Here is a 12,411-nt window from a genome sequence, read left to right as displayed (position 1 = left end):
TCATGTCAAGTCTTGTTTCATTAATTCAGTGAGTATTTACTGACCACCTATTATATTTTAGGCACTATTCTAGAAGTTAAGGATACAACAGTAAACAAAATAGACAAAACCATTGCCATCATGGAAGTTACATCCTGGTACAGGGAAAATAAAGTCAGCAAAATATTTAGCACAAGAAAGGTTGGTATTTTTTCATAAAGAAAAATAAAGGTGGGAAGGGGTAGCGTAGGGGTATAGACAGGAGGTACAATTTAGGAAGGATGGTCAAGTATTGACTAGGACCTCATATGGAAACTTCCAAAGGCTCCAAGAAAACTGGATTACTTACTCTTGGAAGAGAACCAATTATACTAATGTAGAAAACACAGGATTAGGATGCTTATAATAACCTTTCTAATGAACTGAGCTTTCTATTCAGGAAGAACATAAATATTTATACTTGTTGAACTGATTTTTAATATTCATAAATAAAAAATATAGTTATTAATACACATACTTTTCAAAGAATATTTAAAGTGGTGAGGCTAGGATTTGGAGCCCCCTCACTAATCAGCTGTATGACCCTGGGTGAGGCATTTAACTCCCCTGAGCCTGACTTTCTCTAGCTGTGAAGTGGGGATAAAACCATGTTGGGCTGATGGAAGGATCAATGAGAGAGTGTATATTGTGGAAAACACTGTTATTTGCTGGCTCAAGAACCATACCATGACTATCCACTTCTTTACAAATAGGACCCTGATTCTCTTCAAATATTGGGAAGCCCTGTGTTTCAGGGGAGGCTGTGTCTAGAAACCTAGACAAGATTTCTTTCTCCTAGTAAGGAGGAAACAGCCTTTTCTACCTCTGGACGCTACCATATAAAAATGTGGGGCTCGGAACTACTGCAGTTTATCTGTGACTATCAGCAGACAAGCCTGAGGAAGACCAGAAGTTAGCTTGTTGAGGCAGGTGTTCCTTGATGACAGTGCTGAGCTGCTGAATTAACCAACTGCAGAAGTTAGGACTTAATTTGTGAGACTAAAAAATTTCTTATCGTTTAAGCCACTTTAATTGGGTCTTTGTTGCTGCTAAAAGCAGTCTAAATGCAGAGTACTAGGCATAGTGTCCCGTGGCGGAGTAAGCTCCCAATAAATGTTAGCTGTTGTTGTTGTTATCCACTGTAGCATCCATCTACATATGAAATGGATCCAAAAAATCAACTATAAAATACTTGTAGCATTTTCACAATTGGCTTTTTTAAGTACTTACTATGTATAAGCCACTGGGGGAGATATAAAGGAGGAGGAGGATCAGTCAAAAACAAAATAAAAATAATAAACTACTAGTTATTCAAAGAATATGACATTAAAAGTGGTGATAAAGTACAGCACCAACACAATGAACTAAAAAAGACAAAGAGTGCTTTGAGGTTCAGTGACCAGCTTGCACAAAAGAAAGGATCTGAGCCAGGTCTTGGCAGGTGATGGTAGACAGGAGGCCTGCAGGGCAGGGGTGAGGAGAGGGCAGGAGAGGCAATCTCAAACTCTGTTTAAAAATATGATTATAGTAGCTTAAAAACTACTTACTTGCTCCCGTATTTTGCACTACTTGATCTTTTCTTCCTATACTTTTCATGAGGTTCATCCAGCTTCTTTATTATGCTTTTTATTTGCTGAATTGTCTTAAAGGTTGTTACAGAATCCTCAATCACAAAGTTAGAATAATCATCAGGCTCTTTCTGTGGTCCTTGATAGACTGCTATAGTTCCACAAGCCTCTACAAGGAGCAGTAAAATTTCTGATCAGACAATCAAATTCTATAAATGCAATTTGTAGTACAAATAAGAATTTTTCAAATGTTTCAAGCTGGAGAGATTTCCCTTGGCAGTGCATTGATAACTAAAAAACATAGATTCTATTAGAATAATGAAATTTATGCAAAAATACTATTTTCCTTTATACATATCTATGAAAAATGCCCTCTTTGGGGGTTTGTCAACTTTCGTATAAACAATATTTTGGTAAATCTATGAGTATTTTCAACTCTTTAAAAATGCCAAAGCAATACTTCAGGAATTAGCAATGAAAGATCATGGTTATATAAAAATAGATAAGTTGTGCATTTACCTTCCATCTTTTGAAGCTTAAGTAAACTGAGGGTAAAAAGGGAATAAATTCTTTCTGTTTCTCTGTCTTCATCAATATCTATCTGAATGTCTGCAGGGACACCTCTATGGTAAAAATAAAATCAAAGACATTGGAAAAATTTTACATTGTTAATATGCAAAAGACTTTTGATGGTTTGAGACTAAAAATAGAATCACAGAATTTTGAAAAAGGAAGTTCAGAAATTTAGTTTCATCAGACAGTTAAATAAAATGGGGCCAAGAGAGGTTTGGTCATTATGTGACTATTTATAAGGAGGGGAATTTTAAAATAAAATCATTTTCATAACGAACCTATGCTTCATTACAAAAACAATACATCATTACCTACGTCTACAGGGCTACAAAGGTTGTTCTATACAATTAGAAAGAGAATGTTAAGGACCCTTTTTCCTTGATGTCTTGCTCAAGCTTGTGCTTCTATTTAAACATTGCCTTTTTAATTTTGTTTCAAATTTGTGTAACTACTATTACTTTCAGAACATTTTTATCATCCCCAAAAGAAACTCTGTACCCATTTGCACTCCCCATTTCTTCCTCCCTCCTGCCCCTAGCAACGCTGATCTACTTTTCATAGTCTCTATGAATTTACCTATTCTGGACACTTTATATAAACGTGATCACATATAGCCTTTATGTCTGCCTTCTTTCACTTAGCATTATTTTCAAGGTTCATTCATGTTGTAGCATGTAACAGTACTTCATTCCTTTTTATGGCCAATTAATATTCCACTGTATAGATATACCACATTTTGAAACATTGCTTTTTCAATCGGAAACAAACTTACGCAGTACACGGCTTGCAGCCGAGAGTGTTTTCGCTGGTCTCCTGACAGCAGAGCCAGTTTCCGTTTATGTATGCAGAGGGATGATAAAAACTGAGCCTGTTTTGATTGCATCGGCTCACCCTGCAGAGCACGTCTATCCATTCGTTAGCTTCTACACAATTATTTGCCTGGACATAGAGTGGTTTCTCTGTATGTATTACTTGGAACATCTTCATAAGGCAATTAAGATAAATAGTTAGTGACAGAGTCTAAAAACCACACAAAACACAAAAAAAGTACATAACAGAAATCTAGCTTGCTTGACTAGATAACTGGAAGGTACCTTATGAATTATTACTTTTCAAGCAAGTTAGTCCCAAAGACAATCTAAGTGACATGGTACTAAGCAGTACAACAGAACATAATTTTTAGAAGCTACACATGTCCAAAGAAATGGACTATCATATAAATAAGAATAAAGGGAAGTAATTTCAGATGGAAGAAAAAGTATGAGCAGAGGCAAAGCACTGGGAAAACAGAGGAACAAGAAAATCATCTTGATTGGCTTGAGTGTATGGCATGTACTGAACGGTAGCAGAAGACAAAGCTGGAGAGAGAGGCTGGATTATATTACTTAGAGACCTGAATGTCATGTAGAGAAGTCTGTTAACAGGGAAATATTGAGAAAAGTATTTTTAACTTAATAAACTAGGTAGACTATATGAAGCATCAACTATAATGGACAATTTTAAGGCAGAGTTTGAGCTAGCAATTTATAATCATTATAAATGATTAATGGTTAACACTAAAACAACCTCTTGAAAATTTTAAATTAACGTATGCAGTGCAGAAAGCTTTAAATACTTATTTATATAACTTACATTTTTCTTGTTGAAAGAGCTCTCTTCTAGTTTTTCCACAGCAAGAATGTTTTTTACTGGAATTGTGTAAATTGCATCTTTGCCTAAATAATAAAAGAAGTAGAACAAAATTAAAATAATTTCCATCGAATTTATAAAGATGAGAGGTTAATTCTGAAAGGTTTAAGCTAATCCTCTTGATGGCAGAAGTACAAATAACCTAAAGTAGATTTCCAGATGATGTATAGACAAATATTTTTTGTTTTATGGAACAGATAAATTTTGATTATTTTCTGTACAGTGACCTCCTTTTTACTTTTTGCAACACAAAATTAAAATATTTTCAAGAAAAATGTGGGACTAAATTTGGTCCCTATGTAAAAAATGTTATAAAATTTTGTAACATTATATGTATTTTTATATATATAACATATATATGTAACATTAATTATATATATAATTATATGGGGACTGAGAAAAATAATATACTTACAGGACTATTCAAAATTTGCCAAGATATGGAATTTTCTTTCCTGGAGCAGTGAATAGTCATAAGCAGTGAATATGACTGCCCAAGTCAATTTTTCTATTTTTCTAACCTAATATTTAATTAAGGGATCAACCCTCAAAACAATGTTTCTAAACTGAAAAATTGTTCATTGTTATCACATATTGGTTGGTCAGCTGACTGAAGCTATAAAATTTACTCTAAGAGATGCAGGGAACAAAGTAAAAATATTATTCGCTAGAGTGAATCCTTAATCTACAAGTTTAGAAATCTGGTTAAGGAAATTTGAGTTTGCTAAAGGAGCTCCATAATAATATGGCATAAGAATATGATGTACTTCAACTTATAATTTACCTGAGAATAAAATATTAATATATTTCATATAGTCATAGAAACTAGAAGCAAATATAACTGACTTCTAGTCCTTTTGTAATGTCGTTCTTAGAAAATCAAAGTTTTGCTTTTATTTCCCCTATGCTTTGCTTTAATGACATGTGGATTGAAGTGCCAGAGGTTAAGAACATCGCACTTTTTCTTTCTTTCTTTTTTTTTTTTTTTAACAGACAGTATCTCACTCTGTTGTCCAGGCTGGAGTGCAGTGGCATGATCATAACTCACTGCAGTCTTGAACTCCTGCGCTCAAGCAATCTTCTTGCTTCAGCCTCCTGAGTAGCTAGGACTATAGGTGTGCACCACCATGCCCAGCTAATTTTTTAATTTTTTTGTAGCAATAGGGTCTGGCTATGTTGCCTAAGCTAGTCTCGAATTCCTGGCTTGAAGTGATCCTCCTGCCTCAGCCTCCCAAAGTGCTGGGATTACAGGTGTTGAGTGCCTGGCCAGAACTTTGCATTTTACATTGTTGAACCAATTAATATATAGCTTTTTTTGGCAAAGAAAACTATTTGGTTAATAAAGGTTTTTTTTTGTCTTGAACAGAGATGTTAACATAGAATATTTACTAAGCCTGGTTTCTGGTATAACATCTAAGATTTATGTAATTCAAGCAGATGGGATATACAATTTTTTAAAAAAGATAAAGTCATTTAATTCAACTATCATATATTTGAATGTCCACTCTATACTAGGCACTATTGTAACCACGTATGATATAGCAGTAAACAGAACACATAAGAGCACGCAGTTAGGTCTCAAAAGACTGACAAAAGACAAATAAATATTAAATAGAGATGAACGCTACAATGAAAGTAAACTGGGGTAGCAAGATAAAAAATAATTGGGAAGTTACTTTAAATTGTGTTGACTAGAAAAAAAGTTTCTGAGGAAACATTTACATTCAACAGGTATCAATCATAAATGCATAGGAAAATTAAAAAAGACCATCAGCAATCTCCTGAAAGCAAACAAGATGACATTATGGGGGCGGCGGATTGGAGGGTGGAGCAGGGAGGGAGTAACTGAAGAAGCCACAGTCCAAGCCAGATGTAGGATAAGATATACACAAAAGTAGGAGTGGTTAGGGGAGAGCTTCAAGCCAGAGCCAGTGGACTTCAGACAGCTGGAGGTTGGGGGAACCCAGATATACATCAGGATAATTAATCAGTGAGCTACATCTGGAAGAGCTGGGCCAATCAGGCCCTCCCTGCTCCTTGGTTTGTGCTAAGCAGCAGTCAACAGAGGCGTGTCTTTGCAGGCTCAAGCAGAAGGATGCACACTGGGCTGCAGAGCAGTGCAATGTCACAGGTAGCTGCTGACCCTAAGAGGGAAGTAGAGTACCCACACCAGAAGGCAAGCATCAGTACCTCTGCCCCTGCCTCATAAGCACTTGTGGTTAGCTACTGAACACTCAAGTAGGTGACTGGATTGTAAAACACAAGGATGAGTAAATCACCAAAAAAATCACCAGTTAGGGAAAATCAGCACCCTGAAGGAGTGCAACAAAAAGAATAACATCTGAGGAAATCGGGAATAATGAATTGAGGGGCAGGAGGGACATATGTCTTTGGGTACTGATCTCTAAGAGCACCACAAAGATTCCAGTCAGAAAATTTTAACATTTTGCAGGGAGTTTCTATTTTTAGATTTGTTGAATACACAAAGCATGCACATATCCTAAAATTTCTACATTTATTCATTTCTGGACAAATTATAACACAGCGTATGTAGAAGAAAGTACACCACTCCCAGGCACATACACTGTCATGATATCATTAGGGCTAATTTCACAGTTAATAGTGTTAACAGGAATGAAGTGCGGCATGAATTAGTAAAATGAAAGATTTTACTAAGGACTCTCCAAAAATATAGTACATAAGATTAAAGAAATATAAAGTAAAAGAGAAGAGTTAAGAGCCACGGTGGATGGATTTAGAAGTTCCAATATCTGACTAATAAGAATTGAAAAAACAGAATAGAAAGAGTGTTCCAGAGAAAATTAAAGATGAAAATGTCCTTGAGATAAAGGCAGAAATCTTCAGATTGAAAGTTATCTACCCAGTACTGAGCAGGATGGGAGAAAAAAGACAAATACCTAAATAGTGGGCAGTAACACATTAGGACTTGAAGGCTAAAGAGACCTAAGAGTTTCTATAGAGAAGAATCAAAAGACTGAAAATCAGATTAACATCAAATTATCATCAGCAGCAATGGAAACTAGCAGAAAAATGGAACAGTATCTTCAAAGTTCTGAAGGAAAATGATTTTTAAATCCAGTCTAAAAAAACAAATCCAGTCTAACTATCAAGAGTAAGGGTAAAATAAAGACATTTTTGTATTAACATATACAAGGACTTACAAAATTTATCAGCCACAAAGGCTATCTGAAATCATTCCTTGAGGAAGTACTCCTGCAAAATAATAATGAATCCAGGAAAAAAACAGATGTGTCATATAAGAAACAGTGCTGGGCAAAGAAATCAGGAAAATTGATAGGCAAGGATATAAAATCATTAGACAGCATAATGTAAAAAGGTAAAAGAAACAAGAGAACCAAGTATTAAAATTCCAGCTGACTTCACTGGGAGATGCAAGGAAAAGAACGATTGAAAAGCATGCTAATGTTCTTTCCCAGCTCGAATGGAGACTTGGATTAACTGTGGATGTTAAAATAAACATGTAAGTTTAAATTCATCTGCCAACAATTCAAAAGTAGAAATAGGATGTCCAAATTCCCTCATAAGATAGAGAAAGAGAGAGAGAGTGTGAACACACACACATGCTTAATTATTCCAATAAAAAGAAAGGAAAAATAAACCCAACAAACAGAAAAGCCTAGTGAATAGAAAACACAAAACAAAGCAGTAATCATAGTAATCACAACAAATGTGAGTGCATTAAATTTCCCTATTAAATGAAATCAGGTTGCAGTTAAAATTGTTGTTACCTCCCCAAAAGTTAAACAGAATTACTGTATTAACTCACTGATTCCACTCCTAGGTATGTAGCCTTGAGAAGTGAAGACATATGTCCACACAAATACTTGTAAATGAATGAATGTTCACAACAGTATTATAATAGCCAAAAACTGGTAACAACCTAGTTGTCCATCAACTGATGAATGGATAAACAAAATGTAGTATTATCCATACAATAGAATATTATTCAGCCACAAAGGGAATAAAGTACTGATTTATGCTACAACATGAAGGAACCTCCAAAACATTATGCTGAGTGAAAGAAGACAGTCATAAAAGGTTATATACTGTATGATTCCATTTATGTGAAACATCCACAATAGGCAAATCCATATAGACAGAAAGTAGATTAGTGGTTGCCAAGGGGCTGGGAAAAGGGAGGAATGGGGAGTCAGTGTTAAGGGGTATAGGGTTTCTTTTTGGAGGTGATGAAAATGTTCTGGAATTAGTGGTGATTGCACAAGCTTGTGAATATACTGAAAACCAATAAATTGTACACTTTAAAAGGGTGACTGTTACGGTATGTGAATTATGTCTCAACTGTATCTCAATTTAAAGAATATTATTACCACCACAACAAAAACAGAAGTCCAGCTATATATTGGCTCCAACGGACACAGCTAAAATAAAACTATCATGATCCTATTTTTTTTTCCCTGACAAGAGTCTTGCTCTGTTGCCCAGGTTAGAGTGCAGTGGCATCATCATAGCTCACTACAACCTCAAACTCCTGGACTCTCCTATCTGTCCACTGATCTATCTCTTATGCTGAAACTATAATCTTGACTACTACAGCTTTACAGTAAGTCTTAAAATTAGCCCTCAACTTTGTTCTACTTTTTCAACATTGCTTTGGCTATGTTAAGTCCTTTATTTTTCCATCCATATAAATTCTAGAACTTGTCCATTTTTATTAAAAAACTGACTGGGATTTGGAATAGGATTGTGTTAAAATGAAAGCAATTTCTTAAAAAAATGTTCAATCTTCAATCCACAAACATGATATATGTCTCCTTTTATTTAGGTCTTCTTTATATCAGCAACATTTTATATTTTCATTGTAGAGGTGTTGTATTTCTTTTGTTAAATTTATTCCTAAATATTTTAGGGTTTTTTGGGGACTGTTATTGTAAAGGGTATGATTGTAAAAATTTTGTTTTCTAACAGTTTGCTGCTAGTTTATAGAAATACAATTGATTCATATATATTAATCTTTTATCCCAAGGCCTTGCTAAATTAAATTCACTTACTAGTTCAAGTATCTGTATAAGACTCAACAGAATTCTTCAGGATTTTTGATGGAACTCTGTATACTTTTTATTTCTTTTTCTTATTTTACTGCATTAACTGCAACCTTTAGTACAATGTTGAACAGAATTTATTAAAGTGGATAATCCCTACTTTGTTAACTGCAGATTTCTTACATATACCTTTGATCAGATTATCTACTAGACTTTGTTCACCGAGGTTTTTTTTTTTCTTTAATCATGAACAGGTGTTAAATTTTGTCAAATACTTTTTCTGCATTGATTGAAATGATCACATGGTTTCCCTTCTTTATTCTGTCGATATGAATTATGTTCACTCATTCTCAGATATTCAGCCAACTTTGCATTCTTGAGACAAACCCCACTTGGATTCTCCTTTTCACATATTGCTGGATTTAATTCACTGTTTTTTTTCTTGTAAAATCTTTGGTTTTAGTATTAGAATTACACAGGCTTTAAAAGATGAGTTAGCAAGTATTCTTTCCTTCTGTTGTTCAAACAGTTTGTAAGACTGACATTATTTCTTCCCCAAGTGATTGGCCAATTTTGCCAGTAAAGCTATCCGAGCCTGTCATTTTTTTTAAGTAACAAATTACATTAAAAACATAGATATGAGACTTTTCAGATGTTCTACTTTTTGTATGTCACTTTTGATAAGTTGTTTTCCAAGAAATTTGTCCATCCATTTGAATGTCAAGTTTACTGACATAAAGTTGTGCATATTGTTATTCTTTTAATGTATTAAATAATCGGAATCTGTAGCATTCTCTCATCTCTCATTCCTAATGATAGTAATTTGTGTTTTTTAAAAAATTTTGATCAGTCTAAGAATTTTTCAATTTTATTAAAGCTTTGGCTTTGTTATTCTTCACTATTAGTTTGTCTGTTTCCTATTTCACTGGTTGTGCTCATCTTTATTTTTGAATTCCTTCAATTTACTTTAGGTTAATTTTGCTCTTCTTTTTCTAGTTTTCAAGTTTAAGTTGGAAACATATAAATCTTTTTTTTTTTTTTTTTTTTTTTGAGACAGAGTCTTGCTTTGTCATCCTGGTTAGAATGCCCTCAAACTCCTGGACTCCAGTGATCCTCCTGCCTCAGCCTCCTGAGTAGCTGAGACTACAGGCGAAACGCACACTACCATGCCCAGCCAACTTTTCTATTTTTTGTAGAGATAGGGTCTTACTCTTGCTCAGACTGGTCTCGAACTCCTAACCTCAAGCGATCCTCCTGCCTCGGCCTCCAAGAGTACTAGGATTACAGGCGTGAGCCACATACAACTCATTTTAATCCTTTATTTTCTTTTTAAAAATAGCTTTAATCAGGTAAATGTATATTTTACACATCATAAAGTTCATCCATTTCAAATGTACAACTGAATGTTTTTTGTAACTCTGAGTGGTGCAACCATCACCATAAATCAGTTTTAGAACAGCTTTGTTCCCCCAACAAGACCCCTCATGCTCATTTATAGTTAATCCTGGTTTTCACCTCCAGTGCGAGCAGCCACTAATCTACATTCTGTCTCTACTAACTTTGACTTTTCTGGCATTTCAAATAAATGGAATCATATAGTATGTGATCTCTTGGGTCTGATTTCTTTCACTCAGGGTAATTTTTGGAGGTTCATCCATGATGCAGCATGCGTCAGTAGTTTCTTTTTTATGGCTAATAGTGTTCTATTGCATGGACATACCACATTTTGTTTACCCATTCACCAGCTGATGGACATTTAGGTTGTTTCTAGTTTTTGGCTATTATGAATAATGCTGTTATGAACATTCATTGCAAGTCTTTGTGTGGTTGTATGTTTTCATGTCTTTTGGGGCAGATAACCAAGAGTGGAATTCCTAGGTTACATGTACGGTAGTTTTATGTTTAATTGTTCGAGAAACTGCCAAACTACTTTCCAAAGTGGTTGTACTATTTTACATTCCCATTGGAAATGTATGAGGGTTTGTTTCTCCACATTCTCACTAACATTTGGCACCGTCTGTCTTATTATAGATACTCTAGTTGGGGTCAAATGGTGTCTCACTGTGGTTTTAATTTGCATTTCCCTAATAAATAACGATGGTGAGCATCTCTTCATATGATTTTTAGATATTTGTATAATTTCAAAATATCTGTTCATATCTATTGTCATATATACAGATATGTGTGTGTGTGTCTGTGTGTGTAAAAATAAAGACGAGGTCTTGCTCTGTTGCCCAGACTGGAGTACAGTGGCATGATCAATGTTCACTGCAGCCTCAAACTCCTGGGCTCAAGTGATTCTCCGGCCTCAGCCTCCTATTTTTAAATTTTTTTTTTTGTAGAGACAGGGTCTGCTGCTCAGACTGGTCTCAAACTCCTGGCCTCAAGCAATGCTCCTGCCCTGGCCTCCTAAATGCTGGAATTACAGGTATGAGCCACTGTGCCTGGCTTGTTCTCTTTTTGAGTTGTTTTTAAAATTCTGGATACAAGTGTTTATCAGATAAGTGTTTTCTAAACATTTTCTTCCAGTCTGTTGCTTACATTTTCATTTTCTTAATGGTATATTTTGAAATAACAAAAGTTTTAAATTTTGATGAGGTCCAATTTACCAATTTTTTCTTTTACAGACCAAACTTTTAGTATGTATGTAAGAAATCTTTGCTTAACCTAAGGCCTAGAAGATTTTCCTTATTTTCTAATATAAACATTTAAGACAATGAAATTCTCTTTAAATACTGCTTTAGTTATATCCCACAAACTGACATGTTTGTTATGTTTTCATTATCATTTAGTTAGAAATATTTTTGCATTTTCTTGTTAATTTGTCCATGACCTATAAGTTATCTGAAGGTATGCTATTTAATTTCCAAATATTTGGGGATTTTCTAGATATCATTATTAATTCTGTTGTGGTCAGAGAACATACTTTGTACAATGTCAACCTTCTGATATTTACTGAGATTCATGGCCTATCATGTAGTGGTCTACCTTGGTGAATGTTCCAGTGCGCATTTGGAAGGAAAATATATTCTGCATCTGTCTGGCATAGTGTTTCATAAATGTAAATTAGATCAAGGTGATTGGTAGTGTTATCTCAAATGTCTATATTCTGATTTTTTGCCTAGTTGTTCTATTAAGTACTGAAAAGATATTAAAACATTCAACTATAATTGTGAATTTGTCTATTTCAATTCTGTGTTTTATCTCTAAGGACACTGAATTGTCATTAGCTATGTACACACTAAGGATTAGATCTTCCTCACAAATGCTTCTTTTATCTATCATTATTTGGTAAATTTTGTTTTGAAGACTACTTTGGGATTACTGCTTAGCATTTTATACCATCTCTTTCTCTACCCAATTACTTTTAATCTGTTTTAAAGTGTATGTATTGGCCGGGAGCGGTGGCTCACGCCTGTAATCCTAGCTCTCTGGGAGGCCGAGGCAGAAGGATTGTTTGAGCTCAGGAGTTCGAAACCAGCCTGAGCAAGAGCGAGACCCCGTCTCTACTAAAAATAGAA

The 12,411-nt window shown here is 34.7% G+C and overlaps 1 protein-coding gene across 3 annotated transcripts in view; it reads right to left on the bottom strand.

The window, feature by feature from the left end:
* Positions 1 to 1,561: 1,561 nt before the first annotated feature.
* Positions 1,562 to 12,411, bottom strand: part of RASA2 (RAS p21 protein activator 2) — a 131,775-nt gene continuing 120,925 nt past the window's right edge. For all 3 annotated transcript variants that reach the window (XM_012647426.1, XM_012647427.1, XM_012647425.1), the window contains 4 exons: positions 3,792 to 3,874; positions 2,932 to 3,140; positions 2,106 to 2,209; positions 1,562 to 1,755 (listed from right to left, as the gene is read on the bottom strand). In XM_012647426.1, the coding sequence (XP_012502880.1) occupies positions 1,562 to 1,755; positions 2,106 to 2,209; positions 2,932 to 3,140; positions 3,792 to 3,874 (590 nt within the window). The remainder of the gene's footprint in view (positions 1,756 to 2,105; positions 2,210 to 2,931; positions 3,141 to 3,791; positions 3,875 to 12,411) is intronic.

This window comes from Propithecus coquereli, unplaced genomic scaffold, assembly GCF_000956105.1.
Source record: "Propithecus coquereli isolate 6110/MARCELLA unplaced genomic scaffold, Pcoq_1.0 Scaffold268, whole genome shotgun sequence".
In the NCBI taxonomy this organism is placed as follows: domain Eukaryota; kingdom Metazoa; phylum Chordata; class Mammalia; order Primates; family Indriidae; genus Propithecus; species Propithecus coquereli.
This window is presented reverse-complemented; position numbering and strand designations above follow the sequence as displayed.